This window comes from Camelina sativa, chromosome 16 (genome assembly GCF_000633955.1).
Source record: "Camelina sativa cultivar DH55 chromosome 16, Cs, whole genome shotgun sequence".
Lineage (NCBI taxonomy): Eukaryota > Viridiplantae > Streptophyta > Magnoliopsida > Brassicales > Brassicaceae > Camelina > Camelina sativa.
Window position 1 is genome coordinate 21,473,148 of NC_025700.1, and position 22,902 is coordinate 21,496,049.

General features: G+C 36.7%; 3 protein-coding genes and 1 long non-coding RNA gene across 16 annotated transcripts in view; all 4 read left to right on the top strand.

Annotated features, from left to right (window-relative positions):
- Window positions 1–299, top strand: part of LOC104751664 (pathogenesis-related protein 5-like) — a 1,974-nt gene extending 1,675 nt beyond the window's left edge. The window contains exon 3 of the mRNA XM_010473664.2: window positions 30–299. Coding sequence (XP_010471966.1) covers window positions 30–144 — 115 coding nt within the window. The 3' untranslated portion in view covers window positions 145–299. The remainder of the gene's footprint in view (window positions 1–29) is intronic.
- Window positions 522–1,969, top strand: LOC104751665 (ubiquitin-fold modifier 1). The gene is made up of 4 exons (XM_010473665.2): window positions 522–703; window positions 795–892; window positions 1,249–1,281; window positions 1,708–1,969. The coding sequence occupies exons 1-4, from the start codon at window positions 636–638 to the stop codon at window positions 1,800–1,802; spliced, it is 294 nt and encodes a 97-aa protein (XP_010471967.1). The 5' UTR covers window positions 522–635; the 3' UTR covers window positions 1,803–1,969.
- Window positions 10,386–14,340, top strand: LOC104751668. 3 transcript variants are annotated; one of them, XR_002036068.1, is made up of 18 exons: window positions 10,386–10,532; window positions 10,608–10,701; window positions 10,771–10,899; window positions 11,000–11,525; window positions 11,606–11,671; window positions 11,746–11,821; window positions 11,904–12,024; window positions 12,108–12,185; window positions 12,333–12,372; window positions 12,485–12,545; window positions 12,680–12,795; window positions 12,883–12,962; window positions 13,114–13,210; window positions 13,369–13,462; window positions 13,600–13,685; window positions 13,779–13,858; window positions 14,099–14,199; window positions 14,329–14,340. It is a non-coding gene; the product is annotated as an uncharacterized LOC104751668 (long non-coding RNA). The 3 variants fall into 3 exon arrangements; XR_002036070.1 differs by lacking the exons at window positions 14,099–14,199; window positions 14,329–14,340 and adding an exon at window positions 13,960–14,088 and having other exon boundaries at window positions 13,779–13,864; XR_002036069.1 differs by lacking the exons at window positions 14,099–14,199; window positions 14,329–14,340 and adding an exon at window positions 13,960–14,087.
- Window positions 17,857–22,581, top strand: LOC104751667. 11 transcript variants are annotated; one of them, XR_761839.1, is made up of 12 exons: window positions 18,103–18,131; window positions 18,213–18,236; window positions 18,459–18,698; window positions 18,823–18,916; window positions 19,219–19,295; window positions 19,379–19,624; window positions 19,712–19,789; window positions 19,877–20,182; window positions 20,265–20,353; window positions 20,460–21,923; window positions 22,216–22,276; window positions 22,355–22,384. XR_761839.1 is itself a non-coding variant. In XM_010473666.2 (9 exons), the coding sequence occupies exons 1-9, from the start codon at window positions 18,105–18,107 to the stop codon at window positions 22,383–22,385; spliced, it is 483 nt and encodes a 160-aa protein (XP_010471968.1). In that variant the 5' UTR covers window positions 17,857–18,104; the 3' UTR covers window positions 22,386–22,581. The 11 variants fall into 11 exon arrangements, 1 of the variants encoding a protein (XP_010471968.1); XR_761838.2 differs by having other exon boundaries at window positions 22,216–22,281; window positions 22,355–22,379; XR_761835.1 differs by having other exon boundaries at window positions 22,216–22,581.

Genomic DNA, 22,902 nt, shown 5'->3' on the forward strand with positions numbered 1-22,902 from the left:
CTTTGATTGTTGTTGTTTTGTATGTATAGGAAGAAGCCAGTGTGCACGTACCATGATAACAAGCTGGGATGCAGCAATGGATTTAAGACGATGACTGGGAGATTCTGGCTTGTATTGATATTTTCTCTTGTTGTTTTTAGCTAAGAATTTCGCGTCTCGTAATTTTAGATAAATAAGTTTTTTTTTTCTCTCGTGGAAAATTTCTCATTTGTTCATATTTAGATTTCATGTGTTGGTAAATGTAAGGTTTGAGTGTGATAGAAACACACATAATTGCAATCCAAAGTGTTAATTTAAAACTGCATGCAGGTCAAAATGTAATCGTACAATGATGGTCAAAACATGAAATTCTAAACTTCAGGTCAAAACTGCGAATTTTCTAAAAATCAGGATCATAATCTAAAGAAAACGATAAATACAGAGGTCAAAATGTAAAAACTCGTAATATAATAATAGATGGGCCAAAAATGGGCCCAAAGTGAAGTTCCACTTATGATAATAATTTAACTGGTTTACTCAAAGACTCGGAACCCTTTTGGACCTTTTTGGTGTATTGCGCGTCATCGAAACGCGAGGAAAACGAAGAAACGCCATTATCGCCGTGCTAATCTGATCTCCTCCCTCGTCGGGAAAAAATGGCTACTGGTGGAAAAGTCTCCTTCAAAGTCACTCTGACTTCGGATCCTAAGCTTCCTTTCAAAGTGTACGCTAATTCAGACACCTCATTGTTTAGATTTACGTTATTGGATTTGCCTTGTGATTGATCTCTGGGTTGTTTTTGTTTTCCGAATCAGTTTCAGCGTACCGGAGGGAGCTCCGTTTACGGCGGTTCTGAAATTCGCAGCAGAGGAGTTCAAGGTTCCTCCACAAACCAGCGCCATCATCACTAATGGTAGTAAATTAAACCCTTATTATATAGCATAATTCATATTGAGATCGATTCATCTTGGCCTTAGGAAATCGCATCACCAAGCATAATTGCGATCAGAGTTATTCGAATTCGAATTTGGGCCTTTTATTCATTTCAGCTATGTTGTCATATTTATGCATGTAACTCTCTTCTCTCCGCAATTTCTGTGTCTACAAAGTTTAAAAGTCAAAAGCTTTCTAGTGCCGGAAGATGAAGAAGAGGGAGTTGTATTGAATAGACTAAACATTGATTTTTAGGGGTGTGGTTTGGTCTATTGGTTTTGGCTGATTTTGTCATTAGGTTTTGGTTGTGATGTATCTGTATTATAATGTGTGCAGATGGGATCGGGATCAATCCTCAGCAGAGTGCAGGTATAATTTTCAATAGTGCTACTAAAACATTTGGATTGGTTGATTGCTTGTTTCTCTGCAGTTCTATATCTTTTAAGTCATTGGAATTCCCAGTTTTATTTTTGTTTGCAAATCTCCTTCAAAAGTTCTTAGAAGATCCTTAATGTCTTCTTCTTCTCATCTCTAGTAACTTGTAAGCTTATAAAGAGCTTAGTCTCTAAGTGACTTCAGTGTCCATAGGAATGCCAGATAACAACCTTTGATTAGATTTTATTTTATCGCACAGTCGGGTTTTGCTGTAATATTTCTCAGCTGTCCCGTTTAATGCTCAACTAAACAGAAGTGTGGTCATTACGGAAATCAAGCTTCTTCGTGGTCCACTATGATTTATCTTTTTCCTCTATAACTAGTAGTTTCTCGAATGTTAATGATATGAGTGATGGGCAGGAAACGTGTTCCTGAAGCATGGGTCTGAACTAAGACTGATCCCGCGTGATAGAGTTGGAGCTGCGTTTGTGATCATGGGGATCCATGAAGGTTGAAGCAATCAGTAAATCTCTGTTCCCATACCTTTTAAAAACATATAATAACCAACATATTTGGATTACATCCTTCTTTGAATAAATAATGTGTAATGCGCTTATACATCCTCTTACGGATTAAGTGAACTGGATTTGGTCCCCAAGTTTATATATATGCTTTTAGATAATGCGCACTAAAAAGAACTTGAATTGGTCTCTCTTACCATCTTGAAGCTTCCGATCTGATTAAGCTATGGGATCAAGCCCGTTGGATGAGTGTTTGCGCTTATATTTTATTGGATTAAAGTCCTGCTTTGTGGTTTATATATCAAAATAATTCTTCCATGAACAGCCTCAAATAAGAAGAATGAATGAATTGATTAGTGGAAGTCTGATTCTAAAAATCACGTTTGTTTTTTTTGTTTTGTTGACAATTATTATATAATCTTCATTAGGGTTTTGTTTTGGGCTCATAATTAAAGTTGTGGGGCTTTTGTTAATAATAGGCTCATGTAGGTTATAATAAAATAAATTTATTGTGTAGAAAAAAGGGAAAACTGATTGAGCAATTTCTTTTTTTCGATAATTACAAATAAGAATTTCCTTTTGTTGTTTCTTAGAAAAATAAGGATTCGGGATTTCCTATTTTTATTTTGCAACGTAAACACATCTGTTTATAAATACTCTCTCTCGTCAATCGTCATCACTTCCTTCTTATTTCTTCCCTGAGAGAGTGAGAAATCAAAAAATTTAAGTATCTGAGAGAGAGAGACTCTTCACTGAAAAAAAATTGAAGTTTCTCGAGAATTAGGGTTCCTGGAGGTTCGATCTACGGTCCGATAACGCGGCAGGGTTTTTATCGCTCATCAATCGGAGACGAGACGAGACCGTCCGATAGAAACAAACGATGGGAGAGGCTGCGTTTCGTACCATCGTCGAACGAAGCGATTCACTCATCTCCGACGCAGGCCGTCGTCTATCATTCCGGCTACGATCGCCTCTCTGGTTCCACTCTATCTCTCTCTCTGACTCTATATATATATATATATATATATCTGTGATTCTTCTATGCTTTGAGAGTGAATACGAAATCCTCTATTTTGTGGCCAAATCCTCTTCTCCATTGACTATATGACCTGATGATTTTGTTCTCTCTCTCACTCTCTCTCTCTCAGGTTCCGAGCCCAACACTGCAGTCAAGTAATGGCCAAGGGAGATGGCCTCGTTAGCCTTCGATCGGGCTCTTAATTAAGCTCTGTAGACTGTAGACCAGAGGTTTGCATTTTTACATCTTCGCATATAATTTGGTCTTATTCATCACCTCATCACCATCGTTGTTGTTTCGTGTTCAATTGCTCTGACTTCCTTTTTTTATCTGGTGGTGTTTCAGGATATCCGGTTCTTGGTGTGGGGTTTTACGGGCCAGAGCGTCGGGATCACAGGTTATGCTTTTTAATGGTTGTTACTTTGACGTTTGATTGAGCTTAATTCAGGTTATGCTTTTTAATGGTTGTTACTCTTGACGTTTGATTGAGCTTTATTCAGGTTATGCAACTGAATTCCATCTTTTTTCTTCTTGATGAATGGTCCAAGTGAGGATGGGAGGACCTTGTTGTTTCCATGGCGTATTTCTCTTAAACTACTCTCATCTTTTTACTTATTTGACTGATTCTAGATGGTTTTTCTTAATTTCATCTGTTGTTGATTGATTGTCTCACTAATTGCAGGGAAACGAGTGTCACAAACAGAGCTGCTAGCTAGCTTTACCAATCCATGAATGAGACCATGAGCAACATCCAAGAAGAAGAAGATGAAGAAGAACCCCTCCAGGTTTTGTTTCAATCATCCTTCACAATTGTTTAAGGTCAACTCTACTATTTTTAACCATTCTTGTGTGTTATTGCAGGATATAGTGCCGTGTTAGAACCAGTAGCTACAACACACAAAGCAAGCCTCAGGGAATAACAACTTTCTCCTACCTACCAAAGCAAGCACAGAGGTAACAAGGCCAGGTTCTATATCATTCTTTGTAAGATTGTATTGTTGTTAAGTGAGATCATGAGAGGCCACTCTAATTCGTTTTCTTCTTCTTCTTTTTGTTTATTCAGCACTAATCTCCGGGATGCGAACGTCTGAGCAGATTAGCTAGTCCGCTGAGAAATCCATCTGCACTCAAGCCAAACAAACCAGTCACAGTTATTCTCAAGCCAAAGGCATTCATCAGAAAAATGTTAAAAGGTACCTCACATTCTTAATCACCATTCTGTTACCCAAATATGGTTTCACGTTCCTCTTCTAATAGATTTTTTTTGTGTTTGTGTGTTGATGGCCTTACTCCAGGGAAACGAGTGTTAGAAAAACATAGCCGGCTAGAACAACCAAACCTGATTCAGCAAAATCAAGACACGTGGTAGCCAAATTGTTACAACATCATTCTACTCCACTCCATATCTCACTGCATGATTGAAACTCTTTCCTCCTCATCACTATTTTATGACCAAAGATGGGAAATTCCTCTTCTTGCTCTGTAAGTAATCTCAATATCCTCTGTATTTCTTTACTTCGTTCTGTTTCAAGTTTAATTAACTTCAAAGTGATTCTAGTGGTTGATGTTTTTTTTCTAATTTCATGTCTCGCTTGTCTCACTGACTGCAGGGCAGCGAGTGTTACAAACATAGCTGCTAGCTCTACCAATGCAGGAAGAAGAAGAACCCCTCAAGGTTTTGTTTCAAATCATCCATCACTATTGTTTAAGTTCAACTCTTATCTGATTTGATCGAGCAAGCTAGGGTTTCAAATCATCCATCACTATTACAAAGTCCTCTCTGCGCTACATCTTCAGGTAGTCTTCTTCCACTTAACCAATTTTTTCTATTTTTTTCTATATAAAGTGAAAAAAACATCTCTGTCTCTCTTTGATGCAGATCATGAGGAGCTTGGATTACTGTGTGGGAGGTTCAAAGTGAAAAAACAAACATTGTGGGAGCGTTTGATTTCTTAGTTTAACTTTCAGGTTGCCTCGCATCTTTACACCTTTTTCCCTATCAGTTGTTTAATTCAATATTGGCTATATTTTTACTGTTAAAAAAACATCTCTGTCTCTCTTTGATGCAGATCATGAGGAACTTGGATCACTGTGTGGGAGATTTAAAGTGAAAAAACAAACATTGGGAGCGTTTGATTTCTGAGTTTAACTTTCAGGTTGCCTCGCATCTTTACACCTTTTCCCCTATCAGTTATTTTATTCAATATTGGCTATATTTTTACTGTTCACAGTGTGATAAGCTAATGTTTTTCTTCGCTTGCGTTAGGTCGTGGAATGTCGAGAGTGTGAAGGAGGTACGTAGTTCCATTTTGTTAACTTTTCATCTACAGTATTCTCTGTTACCTCGTTGGTGGTTGCTTCTCTTTTCCTTGGAGGTATGGTCATTTTTTCTTCCCCTTTCTCTTTTACTCTTTCTGATTTCATGATTAGCATTTTTCTATGGTTTAAATGCTAATCACTTCTGTTTGGGAATTGGGATGTGTGTTTCTCTTTCTATGTGAATTTGAATGATGCATGTAGAAGTTCTGTTTAGACTTGTTTGCCTAGATTCCTTTCAAGTCTACAAGTTGTCTCCATGGGGCTTCCATCTTTTTGGGTTTATTTGTCTTGACGCCTTTGTCTATCTGTAATTTTCTTCTGATTGTTATATGTTTACTGGGTATTTTTAAGCTTTGATTTCCTCATTAGTTGTTGATCTCAATTGGTATGTTTCATTTTTGTTATTATTTCTCTTCTGTGTGTCTTTTAGCTGTATATCTTCATCCATCACTTGATTCTGTCCTTTGCAGTCTATTAGCAGTCAGATGAAAGAATGATCATAAGTTCCTTTTTTTTTTATATGCGTTTGTACTTCTTTTTTGTCCTTTTCAAGATGGATGTGTCTACTAACGTAGTTTTTGTATCGAATATATTGGTGTCTTTTAGGATTGTCTTTAGTATGAGCTCATCTTATGCAGAAAGCTAGACATATTCTTGTTACACAGGTTAACAGTAAGATTTGGACAGTGCCATTGGGGAGTCTTCAACATTATTTTGCCATGTTATTTTCTTGTGATTGAGTTTTATTTTTTTATAATATGCAGTGTTTAATCCTACTCTCATATGCTTTTGATGGTTGTTTAAATGCTAACCACTTCTGTTTGGGATGGTGTTTTCTCTTTCTATGTGAAATCATTATCTTCGTATAGGAATTTGAGTGATGCAAGTAGAACTTCTGTCTGGACTTGTTTGCCTAGATTCCTTTCAAGTCTACAGTTTGTCTCAAAAGCAATGAACTTGGGGATTCCATCTTTGGAACTTCTTCTTATTTACTTGTCTGTTTTCTTGTTGATTTAGATTGTGGAGGAATATTGATCGGTGGTGGCTTTGATTGACTGATTGTGTCACACGTTTTGACTTTTGTGTGAGATCCTTCTTAAAAAACAAACAGAGGAGGCAGACAGCATATGGGTACAGACTCTGAAGAATTTACAAACAGGTTTCAGAACTTCAATAGGAGGGCTTGCGAGTGGCAATCTGTTGTTATTTTTGCCTCAGAGTTCATCGTTGTAGCATTGTTGATTTTTAATCTCTTCTCAACTGGTAGCAATCAAATGCAGCAGACAATATACCAACCCCAAACTAAACATAATACTCTCTTCCTTACAGTTCAAAGGCAGTGTCAAAATTATTTATACATAAATCATTTGACTAAAATTGACTAAATCATTGACTAAAATTGAACTCCATAAGGCAGTTTATGTATAAATCATTGACTAAAATTGAACTCCATAATCAATTAGTTTCCTAATAAATTCAACAATTATTTATACATTTTATGACGAAACAATATTTAGATAGTTTACCTTAACCTTTGGTATATATTTTGTTACGATTAAGAAATAAGAAAATTATTTCACAAGTCTCTTTTGTTCAGCGATTCTATCATGGTAAGATGGTAGGTTTAATATTATCTTTAGTTTTGAGCGTATGAGTAAGAGTATATAACTATATATATATATATATATGCAGTCGGGTTTAGAAAATATTGTTTCAAGATGACCAGATTTAATTTGGTTTGCGTCGATTTTCTAGCTAACTTATAATTTGTTTCTGGTTTAGTTTGACCAATGAATACATTTAAGTTGAAATTGAAAGGAAGAAAAAACAAAAGGAAAGAATCGAGCATAGCCGTTAGGAAAAAAAAAAAAAAATTGGAAGAGGAAAATAGAAGAAAAAAAGAGAAATGGAAAAAGAGGAAATTATATATTACAACATGTCATCACATTGAAGCCTATTTGAAAAAATCATAATAAGCATATTAAAAAAAAGGAAATTGGAGAGACTAAAAGAGGAGATAGTTTAACCGACGATGTAGTTTTCATCTATAAAATAAGGCTCTCACTCTTCTTTTTTACCTCTAAATCACATCTTTCCTTTAGTTTTAGTTTTCTTCTAAGTTCCTCTCTCTCTCTCTCTCTGTACAACGGTCCGACTCGGAGCGTATTGTTTTTTTTTCTAACTCGTCTCTGTTTATTTCTGTCTTTCTAATCGATCATTGGATTTTCACTTTTGTTTTTTTTCTAGGGTTTGGTGGTTTCTAGCATAGCTTGTACAGTCTCTCGGAGCGTTACGGTGGTGGTGGTAACGCTCTTTCTAAAACTCAGTCTTTGTTTTTTTTCTTCTGAACCGATCGATCATTGGATTTTCACATTGGTTGTTTCTTTTCTAGGGTTTGGCTTTTAAATATTGCGCATAGGTTGCTTGCTTTATATACATGTTCATGTGATTTACTTGTCGTCATGTACTTATTTCAGGTTTTGGATCGGATGATGCTTTTATGGGATCATCATCAGTGATTTGATTGGCTTTGATGGAAACGCTTCTTCTCCGTGACGAACTTGATCCGTTTTATTTTAATCCGTTTAAGAATTCTGGGAATTGGGCTCTGGTGTTAATTGGCCCACCATAATTATTTATTTCTTCTTTTAGGGTCCATTAGTTGTTGAGACGTTGTCGTATTGGAAAAGAAAAAAAGGAAATAGCTAAACCGACAATGTGTATAAGTTTTCTAGAATCTCCTCATCTATAAAAGAAAGCTCTCTCACACTTTTCTCACATCACCCACATCTTTCCTTATTTTTATTTTTCTTCTTATTAGTTCCTCTCTCTCTCTCTACAACGGTCACTCCGACTCCGAACGTACGGTGGTCGGTGACATTCTTCTTAACTCGTCTATGTTTCTTTTTCTTTCTAATCGATCATTGGATTTTCACCTTTGCTTTTTTCTAGGGTTTGGTGGTTTCTAGCATATATAGCTTGTACTGTCTCTCCGATCGAACCGCCATCATTGGATTTCACTTGCTTGTTTCTTTTCTAGGGTTTCGTTTTTAAATATTGCGCATCGGTTGTTTTGCTTTACATATGTTCATGTGATTGAATTACTTGTCGTTATGTACTTATTTCCGGTTTTGGATGATGCGTGATTGAAGGGAAACGCTTCTTCTCCGTGCTAACGACGTCTTCAGGGGTTTTGTTCTTCTTCTTCTTCTAAAACTCAGTCTCTGTTTTTTTTTTTGAACCGATCATTGGATTTTCTAGGGTTTGGTTTCTAAATTGCATAGGTTTGCTTTATATATGTTCCAATGTTGTTGTGTTGTTATGTTGTTTCAGGTTTTGGATGATGAGAGTGCTAGACACGCTTCTTCTCTGTGCTACTTCTTCAACGGGTTTTGTTCTTCCTCTTCACACACGTATTTAATTTACTTCTTCTTTTGTTCATGTTCCTTACGTTTTTTTGCAGGTGTTTTGGAAGCCAGTTATGATATGATCATGGCGTTCTCGCAGGTTCCCTGATATAAACCCAGATCTGTTTGATTCTGTATTTGTCTCTTTGGTTCGGTGGTTTTTTCTAATTACATGTTATTAACTTTTCGTTATTTTTTTGTTTTGTTGGTTTAGATTTTTGGAGGCTTTGATATCGGTGATGGGTTTGACTGATCGTTGTCACTCTAATTCATGCTATTCTTCTAGGGTTTGGTTTGTAAATTGAATCGTTCAATGCTTTATTTATTATGTCGATGCGATCTTTAACTCTTCTTGGCTCTGTTAATTTCAGATTGTGGAGGAAGGAAGATGCTTAGATCGGTTGGTGATGGTTTCGATGGATTGTTTTTGTCTTCTCTGCGATATCTTCAGGTAGTCTTCTTCCTCTTAACTGATTTTTTTTTTTTTTTTTTACCCTTTTTATATAAAGTGAAAAAAAGCATCTTTGTTTCTCTTGGATGCAGAGCATGAGGCACCAGGTGGGAGATGCGTATGATTTAACTTTCAGGTTACCTCACATCTTTAACACCTTTTTGCCTATCAGTTGTTTTTATTTAATATTAGCTCTTGTTTGGTCCTCTGTTTCTTGTGTTTCTCAGGTGATGTTCTTGCTGTGTACACACATTCAGATGAGAGATGGGTTCACAAATTCTTTCCTACATGAGTTTGTTCCTAAAATTTGTCCCTTTTTAATTATTGGTTCAATGTCTTCTTAACGAACATATCTCTCTCTTTGATGCAGATCATGGAGGCAGAGGCACAGGGGGACTAATATGATAAACTTTGTACCATTATTTTATGTGTGTGTTATGATTGTATATCCACAGGCTGACATCATATTGTTCGTGGTTCTGCTGGTTGGAATTCTAGGTTTGCCTTTAAGGTCTTCCCAAAGGTACACTCTGATTTGATAAATCTTTCTTCTGGTCTGTCATCTTTTTATTATCACCTTTGTTCTGTTTTATGTCTCAGTTAATCTTGAACTTACTTGAAGGATGATGCCTTTGATCTGTCGTCGTCGTCGGATCCTGTTACCTCTTTGACGGTCTCCTCTTTCCCTTTTATATTTTATTTTAGTGTTTCTTTTAGATCAGCTAATGTCTCTCTTTGTTGCAGATCATGAGGAACCAGGATTACCGTGTGGGAGGATCGAAGAGAGAGAAAAAAAAAACATTGTGGGAGTGGGATTGATTTCTGAGTTGAACTTTCAGGTTACCTCACATCTATAAACCATTTTGCCTATCAGTTGTTTTTATTTAATTTTTGGTTTTGTTGGTTCTCTGTTTCTCAGATGATGTTCTTGCTGTCATGTCTCAGTTTATCTTGAAGGAGAATGCCTTTGATCTGCGTTGCTCCCTGTTGCCTCTTTGAAGTCTCCTCTTTCCCTTTGTTATATGTTTACTGTTCAAACAGATCAGCTAATGTTTTGTTTTTTTGCTTGTGTTAGATCGTGGAGGTTAAGGACCTGTTGGAGGGATGGATCGATGGTTTGAGAGTATATAACTTGTGGAGTTTCTAGTTACTTCACATTTATACTAATGGCTATTGTTGGTGAGGTATATATATGTTCATCTATGCTAATGTTTCTCTAGGATTTGGTTTTTAAAATATTGCGCATAGGTTGCTTGCTTTACATATATGTTCATGTGATTTTTCATTGTCGTAAGTCTTAACACTGGGCTCTGTTTAGGAATTATGGGAGTTGGGCTCTGGGTGTTAATTAGCTCACCATAATTCTTTATTTCTTCTTTAGGGTCCATTAGTTGATGAGACGTTGTCGTTTTGGAGCATCGTCTCCTTCCATCCCCTTGTCTGAAAACAAAACGGAACGGAGGAGTGACGACTGAGGAGTGAGGAGTGAGGAGTGAGGGACTGATCTGAGCTTTTGGTATTGATAAGAGGTACCTCCTCCTTGTTCCTTCTTCTTCTAAATCTCTATATTTCGCTTTAATTAAAGTTTTTGTTCTGTGAAATAGCTGGGCGTTGATTGATTTATTTGACTCTCTCTCTCTCTCTCTCTCTCGTTGAGGCGCTGTCAAAAAGAGTTGTCTCATCGTGCGGCTGTGCCAGGTTTGTAGTTCATGTCTCTGCTTTGTGTTTTTTTTTTGTGACCTCTAGTTTCATGAATTAACATTGCAGGATGTACAAGGATGGTAGCATCATTCCATTAGATGATTCTTTGGGTTATGCTTCAAATTTTTCACACATGCTGGGATATGGTAGTCCTCAGATGAAAGAGCTTATGAGGCTTTATCTCAGCGTCCACAGGTTTTTTCTCGCTCTCTCTGTCTCTACATGTCTCAAAATCTTAATCAATAAGCTAATTTTCTTTTTTTAATGTGTGTTATGATTTTGTTTGCTCTCTCAGGTTCCGAGCCAGCCAATGGTGCAGCCAAGCAATGGCCCCTATCTTGAAGGAGATTCTGCCACGATCCAAGGTTTGTTTGTTTCTTCTCTTGGACCAGGAATTTTGGGAAATTATCTTCCATGGAGTTCAGGTTAAGTTGGATTTATATTCTTGCCTGACATGAAAATTTTATGATTTATTTTACCATTACAAAACGAGTTTGTTTTTCTATCTTTTCCTCTCATGAAAAAGGCTCGACAAATTCAGGTATTCATTCCTTTTTCCCTCCCAAATCTGTTGCAATTTGTTTGTTTTAATGTACTCCATGAATTATTTCGGGTTCCTGAGATTTGGAGTGTGCCATTGGGGAGTTTTCAACATTATTTTGCCATGTTATTGAATTTTTCAGGTTAACAGTAATGTCGTTGATCTTCCTAGTGATGTTGGCATGTATGTTTTAAGCCTAAAACCCTATATTTTAGTGGAGGTGGATGCCTTGATCGGTTGGTGATGGATCGTTTTTGTCTTCTCTGCGCTACATCTTCAGGTAGTCTTCTTCTAACCGATTTTTATAAAGAACTTTTCTATTAAAAGTGAAAAAAACATCTCTGTTTCTCTTTGATTCAGATCATAAGGCACCAGGTGGGATGTTCGAAGAGAAAAAAAAACATTGTGGGGAGTGCGTATGATCAGGTTACCTAACATCTACATTGCATCGGTTGCGTTATATATGTTCATGTTATTTACTTGTTGTTATGTTCTTTCAGGTTTTGGATGATACTTTTGTCAATGAGAGTGATGGCGTTGATGGACACGCTTCTTCTCTGTGCTACGCCTTTAAGGGTTTTCTTCTTCCTCTTCACACGTCTTATACTTTTTTTATTTGTTTTGTTTTGTTCCTTACGGTTCTTTCCTCGTTTTGCAGGTCTTTTGGAAGCAAACCATGATCAAGTCATCACGTATTCTAATCCATGTTATTCTCTTCAAGCGTCCTCATGGGTTCCTTGCTCCAATCATCACTCTCTTACTCATGTTGCTCTTCTAGGGTTTGGTTTCTAAATTGAATCATTCAAGGCTTTTTTATTATGTTCTTCCGATTTTTAACTCTACTTGGCTCTGTTAATTTTAGATCGTGAAGGAGGATGCTTTGATCGGTTGGTGATGGTTTTGATGGCTCGTTTTTGTTCTCTCTGCGCTACATCTTCAGGTAGTCTTCTTCCTCTTAACCGATTTTTTTTTTCTGCCTATTTAACAGATTGTGGACACACTAGGATTACTGTGAGAGGTTCTGAATTTTTTTGCTGTGAGAATTTTTTTCGGATAAGATTGCTGATATTTCATAGATACTTTGAAGCATTATAATGGCGAAGAGAGAGCAAACAAGTCTCTGAGAGGTATGTATCTTTTTTGTGTTCTTATAAATTCTATGATTCTTACTGAGTCAGTGTGTACGAATATAGTTTTGTATCTTTGATGGGTTTGTTTCTTTTTGATTCTATGAAACAGGTGCCGGTGATTTACATGACTGAGTTGATTCAGAACACAATCGTCGCCAAACATGCTTAAGGTAACAACATAAACTGGTTCTACTGATTTGTTCGATGAATTTGCGTTTTTTTTTTAAAGTTGCTGTTTTTGTTGGTTTTCTTTTTTTTTTTGGTTACAATTACAATTTTAAGGTTTAATTATTTTGTGAATCAGATCAAGGAGATCATCATATTCAAGGAAGGTAGAGACCATGTACAACTAATTCCATGAATGACACCATTCCATGAGCCAACGTCCAACCAGAAGAAGAAAAAGAAGAACGCCTCGAGGTTTTGTTTCATATCATCCATCACTTATGTTTAAGTTGCATACTTTGTTTTAACCATTCTTACTATTTTCATCATACTTTGGTTAAGGTTGGTTCTTGTCATTGTGGGAGACACTCTGTTTCGGGATAGACAGTCACAAATATCTCTATGAAGCTGCAAGTTGAAAGGTACGATCTACTACTTTCCCCAAATTGCAGCATGGAGTACTAATACAAACATATTTCTTACAAATTAGTGTGTGTGTGTGTGTTATTCTTTAACCGACAACTGTTCGCTTGTTGAGAACATACTTTGCCGTTTCTTATTTTCCTGTGAAAGTGGTCCGTCGTTTCTTCAAAAGCGATTTTTTTATTAAAGAGCAAAGAACAAGTTCAGGGGCTGTCAAAAGAGTTGTCTCATCGTGCGGCTGTGCCAGGTTTGTAGTTCATGTCTCTGACAAAGTTTGTCCTTGGGACTTGTTCCCAGCCCAATCAATTTTGGTAATGTGTTTTGTTTGACTGCATATATCTCTCTATTGAAGTGTTCATTTGGTGTTAGTCTTGATGCTCAACTGAATTCAACTTTTTTTTGCAGTCAGAGGGAGACACAATAACTGGTGGTGACTTGTAAGTTTATTGGTTTACTAGGAAGCAGCTGGATTCACAGTTAATGATCATGTTCACTCAATGTTAGTGAGTTCTCCTCTTTATCTTGGCTTTCTTTTGCCTTTTCTCTTTTCTAGAGTTATTCATCTGTAGCTAACACATATCTTGCATTGTTATTATCTAAGTTCAACTACTTTTCTAACTGTTCTTATTATTGCAGGATAGAGATCTATTCGAACCAGTAGCTACAACACAAAGCAAGCCAAGAAATATCAAGTTACTCTTACCGAAGCAAGCACATGAATTGTGAGTCGAATTTGTCTTTTAAAAGTTGTTGTCTTTTTGTTTCTAATTTACAATTTAGATCGAGCCTGAGATTTTTGTTTTATGTTTCTCTAGTAGGTATGGAGAATTAGGGTTCCTGGAGCTTCGAACTCAAAGCCATGGGTCCTTATCTATCTATGGTCCAATTCTACTCGGTCAGGGTTTGTTCTCAGACCTCTCTATTTTATTGGCAAATGAAATCCTCTTCTCTCTCTGAGATGGACTAATCCTTTAAAGCATTTCTTATGTTACTTAGATTGATAGAACTGCTCGTGTTGCCTTTGATACTGCTCCGAAACGGCGTGGCAAGCTGTGTTTCTTTTACTTGTTTTCCTCTCTCTTGTTTCATGTGGAACACATATAACACTGATGCCAATGCAATTTGTTCTCTGCAGGCCTCAATTTTATGGAAGAAACGAGTAAGAGAGCCTCTGAATATCCTGATGTTGAGCTGTCACATATGTATGTTGACAATGCTGCGATGACCCGCCAACAGGTAAATTCTTTTGCCAAACTAGTCAGCCTTGATAATTCTTTTGAAAATTGTGTAAATAATTACTATGGGTTGATTGTTTCATATATATGCAGTTTGAGACCATTTTTGTTGATATATTATCCGATTAAGCTTCAATGATCAATGAAGCATTGGAATGCTGGCATTTTTTCAAGCATGTGCAACCATTTTGCTTTGTTATATACTTATCGTAGGCACATGGGAGGACATGCCAGAAGGCATTGGGAAGAGACAGAGCATTTTTATTCACTTGAGCTTGAAACATAGCATGCTTGGGATTATGCTGGTGACGGTTGTGTCACCGGTGTATTCACTTAATGAAAGACGATCTTAATGAAATAGTCCAGCTACGTGTCAGTTATCCTTGTATAAGTATTAGTGTCGTGACTAATGACCTCTTGTCTCAGCGATATACATCTTAAGGTTAGTCTTGGCATCTAAACTTGACTTGAGTTATAGAATAAAATCAGTCTTAGCACATAAATCTTTCTAAAAGGAATTTATTTGACCGGCTCATTGTGTTTTGCGTGCAGATTGTTGGAAAAGATGCGCTAGCAGCAGGTGGAAAAATTGCAAAATCAAGACAGGTCAGCCAAATTGTTAGAATATCATATTGATTCACTCCATATCTCACTGCATGACTGCAATTAATTCCTCCTCATCATTGATTTTTTAAGTTGTCTCTTGTTACTTTGACGTTTGATTGAGCTTAATTCAGGTTATGCAACTGAATTCTATCTTTTTTCTTCTTGATGAATTCAGATATGGTGCAAGTGAGGATGGGAGGACCTTGTTGTTTCCATGGCGTATTTCTCTTTTAACTACTCTCATCTTATTACTTTATTTGACTGATTCTAGATTTTTTTTTCTTTTCTAATTTCATGTGTTGATTTATTGTCTCACTAATTGCAGGGAAACGAGTGTCACAAACATAGCTGCTAGCTAGCTCCACCGATCAATGAATGAGACCATGAGTAACGTCCATCCAAGAAGAACAAGAAGAAGAACCCCTCAAGGTTTTGTTTCAAATCATTATCATCCATCACTATTGACTAAGTTAAACTACTTTTTTTAACCATTATTATTTTCATGTGTTGATTGTCTCACTGACTGCAGGAAGATCGACTAGAGACCATGTTCAACTTCCATGAATGAGACCATGAGCAAACGTCCAAAAAGAAGAAGAACGAACCTCTCAAGGTTTTGTTTCAAATCATCGATCACTACTGTTTAAGTTCAACTACTTCTTTTAACCGTTCTTGTTATTGCAGGATAAAGTGTCGTGATAGAACCAGTAGCTACAACACAAAGCAAGCCTCAGGAAATAACAAGTTACTCCTAACAAAGCAAGCACAGAGGTAAACAAACTTCTGCTTTGCTTAGCCTTAGGGTTGAGGATGACCCAAACAATAACGACATGAATAGTAGAATCATCCTCACTCTTCTTCACCATCATGCAAGTACAATTTCCTGTTAGAGAAATTGATAAACGACGATCACCTTCTCTTCTCTTTTCCTGTCTTTAAACTCTTGAGTATCGTTGATGAATTAGCTGGATATGGTGCCAAGTGAGTATCGGAGGAGGACACATCATTTGTTTCCATGACGTTTCTTCTTCTTCTTCAACTCTTATCTGGCTTGATCGAGCAAGTAAAGGTATAACAATTCTAGGGTCTTTATTAGGGGATTTTCTCTTTAATTGGCTCTTTCTATTAGAATTACAATTTAGCATCTGATGGTTCTACTTTTTGCTCTCTTTTTGCAGATCGCAGAGATGCTTTCAAGAATTAAAACTTATTCTATTGGATTGATGGTGTTTAATTGGCTCTTTCTATTGGATTGATGATGTTTACAGACCATGGCGAGTTTCGTCAAGAACCACCCGTGGCCTAATGTTGATGCTCATAGCGGAGTGCTGCTGAGCTATTATCGTTTAACCGAAAGAAAGGTACAAAACTGCATCATTATCACGTTATCCTGACTAACCACATGCCTTGTTTTGCTGAATCTTGGTGATAATTAATAGAGTGACCTTTTCTTTCAGATTTAGATACTACACTGTGCTTTCGCGCTATTGACAATTCTCTTTGAATAAACCTACACTCATCTTTCTGATGCTGTTTTCTTTGTTCCATCCCAACAAATTTAACAGATAAGAGAAAGCGAGAGAGAGAGCAACATGAAGATGGTTCGGATCTACTACTCAACTGATCCATGAATTGTGAGTCGAATTCGCTTTATAGATTTGTTCTTGTTTCTTTATTTTTGATCGAGACTGAGATTTTGGGTTTAATATGTTGCTGTAGGTATGGAGAATTATGGTTCCTAGAGCTTTAAACCTCAAAGCCATGGGTTCCTTATTCCAGATAGAGTATCTATCTGTGGTTCAATATTACTCGGTCAGGGTTTGTTCTCAGACCTCTATTATATTATTGGCAAATCCTCTTCTCTTCTCCATTGACTATCTATCACCTGATGATTTTGTTTACTCTCTCTCATAGGTTCCGAGCCAGCCAAACAATGACCCCTATCTTGAAGGAGATTTCTGCCACGATCCAAGGTTGGTTTGTTTGTCCTTCTTTGTGTAATTTTACTTTACTTAGAGTACTCTTCACTTCATCATCGCTAACTGAACTCTAACCTCTGCTCTGTTGTTACCTTTGGTCGTGTCGTGAATGATGAAGAAAGATGATCGTTGTGGCTTGAAACGACAGTGTTTTGAAAATTCTGGAATTGGGCTTTTGGTGTTAGTTGGCGGCCCATATTCTTCTTTAGGGTCCATTTATTGAGAGGTTGTCGTTTTGAAGCATCTTCTCCTTCATTCCCCTTTGTTTGAAATCAAGACGAAACAGAGGAGTCAGAAATTTCTTGTCTTCTGATTCTCAGAATCGTTGAAGCATTATAATAGCGACGAGAGAGCAAACAAGTCAGAGAGAGGTATGTATCTTTTTCCTTTTTTTTGTGTCTTCTTCTTATAAATCTATATGATTTTGACTGAGTTAGTGTGTGTGTGAATTATAGTTTTGTATCCTTAACATATAGGTTTGTACAAGGAGATCATCATTGAAGGTAGAGAGCATGTACAACTAATTCCATAAATGACATCATTCATGAGCCAACGTCCAAGAAGCAGGAGAAGAAGAACACCTCCAGGTTTTATTTCATATCATCCTTCACTTATGTATGATTTTGTGTTATTATTTGTTCCTTGTGTTCCTTTGAAATTTTATAATCAGTGTTTCTCTTCATATTAAATTTTGAAAACAATTTGCTTAACTGGGAATTTTATTGTTGTAGGGACCTGAGACGAAGTGGAATTGATAATGAAGTGGAATCGTAGTGTCACCACATTGCTATAGGTATGTCTTATTTTATGATGTCAAACTATCTTTCTATGTGAATTCATTATCTTCATAAAGTTGGTACCTTTATGTGTGTGTTTTGATTGCATATCCACAGGCTGACATCCTTGTTCGTGGTTCTGCTGGTTTGCCTTGAAGGTCTTAGACCAAGTTTTCCCAAAGATACACTTTCTTCTTATTGACACTGTTGTAGTCATTCCATCACTGATCGATTGGTGATGGTTTTATTTGATGAATCTTTTTGGTCTTCTCTTGGCTATATCTTCAGGTAGTAGTATTCTTCCTCTTGACCGATTTTTGTTTTGTTCTTTCCAAATAAGTGAAAAACATCTCTCTCTCTCTCTCTCTCTCTCTCTCTCTCTCTCTCTCTTGCAGATCATTGATCTTAACTCTCAGGTTACCTCACATCTATGCACCTTTTAGCATATCAGTTGTTTTATTTAATATTGGCTAGTGTTGGTCCTTTGTTTCTTGTGTTTCCCAGATGATGTTGTTGCTGTGGACACACATTCAGATGAGAGATCGATGATCCACAGATTCTTTCCTACACGAGTTTGTTCTTGAACTGTGTCTTTTGTAACTAGTTTTTGTATTCAATGTCTTTTTAACGAAAATATATCTTCTCTGATGCAGATCATGGAGGCACCGGTGGGACTGGTATGATAAATCTTTCTTCTGGTCTGTCATATTTTTATGTTTCTTCGGTGGTACATCTTTTTATTACCACTGTCTTCATTACAAGCACAAGTTGACCTTTGTTCTGTTATGTCTCACTTTATCTGTCGTTGCTCCATGTTACCTCTTTCACGGTCTCTTCTTTCCCTTTGTTATATTTTTACTGTTCACAGATCAGCTAATGTTTTTCTTTGCTTGTGTTAGATCGTGGAGGTTCAAGGCCTTGTTGGAGGGAAGGATGGTTTGCGTATAACTTCGAGTTTCTAGTTACTTCACATATACACCTCTCTGCCTATTGTTTTTTTAATTAACTAATGGCTATTGTTTCTTGACCTTTGTGTTTGTTTTCCAGATAGCACTTCACTTCGCAGATGTAAGATATGTCTTGCAAACGAGTTTGTTCTTCTATCTTATCCTCTCATGCAAAACGCTCGAGAAATTCAGGTATTTATTCCTTTTGGACTGTGCCATTGGGGAGTCTTCAACATTATTTTGCCATGTTTTGAAATTTTCAGGTTAACAGTAATGTCGCTAATCTTTCTAGTGATGTTGGCATGTATGTTTTAAGCCTTAGACCCTATATTTTAGTGGAGGAGGATGCTTTGATCGGCTGGTGATGGTTTTGGTGGATCGTTTTTGTCTTCTCTGCGCTACATCTTCAGGTAGTATTTTCCTCTTAACTGATTTTTTCTAGGGTTTGGTTTCTAATTTTTCTTTTTTTTTTTTTTTTGAATGAATGTAAATTTTATTCAACCAAAAAACGGTTTTCCTTTACAATATTTGCAACCTTATCTTGAAAAAGGATTGAAACTTAGAAAGACAAAACTTAAAGTAGTATTGCGTGAAAGATTAGTAGCGAGTAGCAAACCAACTGCAGAAAACATCTCCCAACCGAGAGACCCCCGGGTAGCATAGGTAGCTTTATATATGTTCATGCTATTTACTTGCTCTTATGTTGTTTCAGGTTTTGGATGATGCATTTATCGATAAGAGTGATGGTTTTGATGTACACTCTTCTTCTCTGTGCTATTTCTTCAAAGGGTTTTGTTCTTCCTCTTACACGTCTTTTTCTTCTTTTTTTTCTGTTTTGTTTTGTTCCTTACGGTTCTTTCTTCGTTTTGCAGGTCGTTTGGAAGCAAACCATGATCCAATCATCACGTTTTCTAATCCATGTTATTGTCTTCAAGCGTTCTCATGGGTTCCTTGCTCTAAACTCATCTCTATTTACTTCTTTATTGTCACTTTGGTTCGATGGTTTTGTCTTATCTTCTAGTTACATAATGTCGTTTTTGTTTTGTTGATCATGCGATTGATCGGAGATGGCTCTGACTGATCGTTGTCACTCTCTTACTCATGTTGCTCTTTTAGGGGTTGGTTTCTAATTTGAATCATTCAAGGCTTTTTTATTATGTTCATACTATACGATTTTTAACTCTACTTGGCTCTGTTAATTTTAGATAGTGGAGGAGGATGCTTTGATCAGTTGGTGTTAGTTTTGATGGCTTGTTCTTGTCCTCTCTGCGCTACATCTTCAGGTAGTCTTCTTCCTCTTAACCGATTTTTTTTTTTTTTTTCTGTCTATTTAAAGTGAAAAAAAACATCTCTGTCTCTCTTTGATGCAGATTGTGGAAACACTAGTATTACTGTGTGAGAGGTTCTAAGAGAAAAAGAAGAAAAAATATTGCTGTGGGAGTGCATAAGATTTCTGAGTTTAACTTTATGGCTACCTTACATCTAGAAACTGATTCATATGGCTTTGCTAGGGTTTGGTTTCTAAATTGAATCGTTCAAGGCTCTTTTATTATGTTCATGGGATTTTTACCTGTTTGTGGCTCTGTTATTTTAGATTGTGGAGGAGGATGCTTGATCGGTTGGTCATGTTTTTGATTTAGTGGATCGTTTTTGTCTTCTCTGCGCTACATCTTCAGGTAGTCTTCTTCCTCTTAACCGATTTTTTCTGTTTCTTTCTATATAAAGTGAAAAAAACATCTCTGTCTCTCTTTGATGCAGATCATGAGGAACTAGGATTACTGTGTTGGAGGTTCAAAGAGAAAAAACAAACATTGTGGGAGCGTTTGAATTCTGAGTTTAAGTTTCAGGTTGCCTCGCATCTTTACACCTTTTTGCCTATCACTTGTTTTATTCAATATTGGCTATATTTTTACTGTCCACGGATAGGCTAATGTTTTTCTTTGCTTGTGTTAGGTTGTAGAATGTCGAGAATGTGAAGGAGGTACGTAGTTCCATTTTGTTAACTTTTCATCTACAGTATCTCTGTTACCTCGTTGGCGGTTTCTTCTCTTTTACTCTTTCTGATTTTATGTCTGCATTTTTCTATAGTTTAAATGCTAATCACTTCTGTTTGGGATGGTGTTTCTCTTTCTATGTGAATTTGAATGATGCAAGTAGAAGTTCTGTTTAGACTTGTTTGCCTAGATCCCTTTCAAGTCTACAAGTTCTCTCCACAGGGATGAACTTGGGGATTCCATCTTTCTGGGTTTATTTGTCTATCTGTAAATTTCTTCTGATTGTTATATGTTTACTGGGTATCTTTAGCCTTTGATTTCCTCACTAGTTGCTGATCTCAATTGGTATGTTTCATATTTTTTTTTTCCTGTGTGTGTCTTCCAGCTGGATTTCTTTCATCCATCACTTGACTCTAATCTTTTGCAGTCTAGTAGTAGTCAGATGAAAGATGGCCATAAGTTCTTTTGTTATATGGGTTTGTACTTGTCTTTTTGACCTTCTTAAGATGAATATGTCTACTGACGTAGTTTTTGTATTGAATATTGTGGAGTCTTACGACTGTTCTAGTCTGAGCTCATCTTATGCAGAAAGCTAGACATAAGTCATGACCGTTGTTAACAACCTGTGAGGTGGCTTTTATGTTCGGGTGTAGATTACTTCTTGCACCGATTAGTCACAAAACGGCCAGTCTGCCACAATGAATGTTCACTTTTCTAAATTGCTTGGGTGGTCTTTTCTTATTTACTTTTCCGTTTTTCTTGTTGATTTAGATTGTGGAGGATGCTATGAATATTGATTGGTGATGGCTTTGATTGATTGATTATGTCACACGTTTTCTCTTTTACCGGTGTCCTTTTTCCCAAATTCAATTCCTAAGCAGATTGTTTTTGCTGTATGTTGATACAAATCGTGGAGGCAATGGGATTTCTATGTTGAGTTGAATCTATCTTCTCGCCTATCATCTTTTGGTTTCTTCTGATTTTCCTGTGCTGCATCTTTTTTTGTTTTTTTCCCGAATAACACAACTGCCTGTTATATCAACAATCACCTCTGTTGTATTCGGTCTCAGTTGATCTTTGATCTCTCGGCATTCCATGTTACCTCTTTGCCGGTTTCTTATTTCTCTCTGTTTGTTTATTAGGGTTTGGTATATTACCTTTTGCTTTCTTATGATTTTTTGGTGAAATTTTTGGTTTAGATCTTAGAGGCTGAAGGCATTGTAGGAGGGAAGGATGGCTTGAGTATAAATATCGTGTTTCTGGTTTCTTCGCATCTGTACACCTTTTTGCTATTGGTTGATATATTTAATTTTGGTTATTGTTGGTTAGGTTTTATCAGTCTTCTGTGTCTTATAGTGTTCTCCAGATTTTCATCTATCCCTCCTCTCTGTTTTTCAGCTCTCTACACACGTTCATATGAAAGGTGATCTTAAATTCCCTTCAAAACGAGTTTGTTCTTATACTTTGTCCTTTGTCAGTAGTTTTGTATTGAATGTTTATATGTCAGTAGTTTTGTATTGACTGCTTAGGGCTAGACCTGTGTGGTTTAAGATCACCTTTCATTTGAATGTCAGGTTACTAACTGGTTTCTTTCCCCTTTATATCTGGTTGTCCTAGCTCTCATCATGCTACAGCTATGTTTAGTGTGTTTGATCATACTCTCATATGCTTGTGACGTGGTTTTTTCTTATGTGAAATGCTCCCGTTCTTTATAGGTATACTGAGGATGCATAGGAGGCTAGTTTTATTCTGTATCATGACCGCTGTTAACAACCAGTGAGGTGGCTTTTCCATGTTTGTTTTTTTTCTCTTACACTCGCATATAATGGAGTTTTTCATCTTTGGTTGATTCAGGTTTCATGAGCTGCTTTTTCCTGGGGTTTGATTCTTGGTATTTTTGTTTGCTGTGTGGTTGTTACCCATATTGGTTCTTTTTGTGCATTACGTCTGATTGTTATAGTTTACTTGTATTTAAGAGAAGTAAATATCTGAGTTCGTCGTCACTGGTTGCCTCAAGGATTGATCACAATTTGTAAGTCTTTATCGTAGTAGATATTTCAGGTTGCTGGTTGGTTTGTTAATCCATTTCTGTGTGCTACATCTATTCCTAGTTTTTCCTTTATCCCATACAATGGATGAATCTGAACAGAACATCAATTGGAAGCAGTGCCTTCAACAGTAAGAGAAAAAACAGAGCTTGGTTATCTCAATATGTCTGGCTGTGACAAGCTCATGAATTTCCTCCAAGGATTAAGAAACTGACACACAATTTAACTAGTTTTTTTTTATGCTAATCCAAACATAATACACACATGTGGACATTGTTTGTTTTTTCTTCAGAATGACCAACGAAAAGGTCAGCGAACTAGCGAATGGATGTAATTTTCTGAATAAACTTCAGT

Coding starts and splice junctions, on each gene's coding strand:
- LOC104751667 (XM_010473666.2), top strand. CDS start 18,105: ATGATCCACAGATTCTTTCCTACACGA. Junction 18,502..18,606: donor TGGAGGGAAGGATGGTTTGC/GTATAACTTCGA, acceptor TTTGTTTTCCAG/ATAGCACTTCACTTCGCAGA. Junction 20,354..20,459: donor ATTCTGAGTTTAAGTTTCAG/GTTGCCTCGCAT, acceptor TGCTTGTGTTAG/GTTGTAGAATGTCGAGAATG.
- LOC104751665 (XM_010473665.2), top strand. CDS start 636: ATGGCTACTGGTGGAAAAGTCTCCTTCAAAGTCACTCTGACTTCGGAT. Junction 704..794: donor CCTAAGCTTCCTTTCAAAGT/GTACGCTAATTC, acceptor TTTCCGAATCAG/TTTCAGCGTACCGGAGGGAG. Junction 893..1,248: donor CAGCGCCATCATCACTAATG/GTAGTAAATTAA, acceptor TAATGTGTGCAG/ATGGGATCGGGATCAATCCT.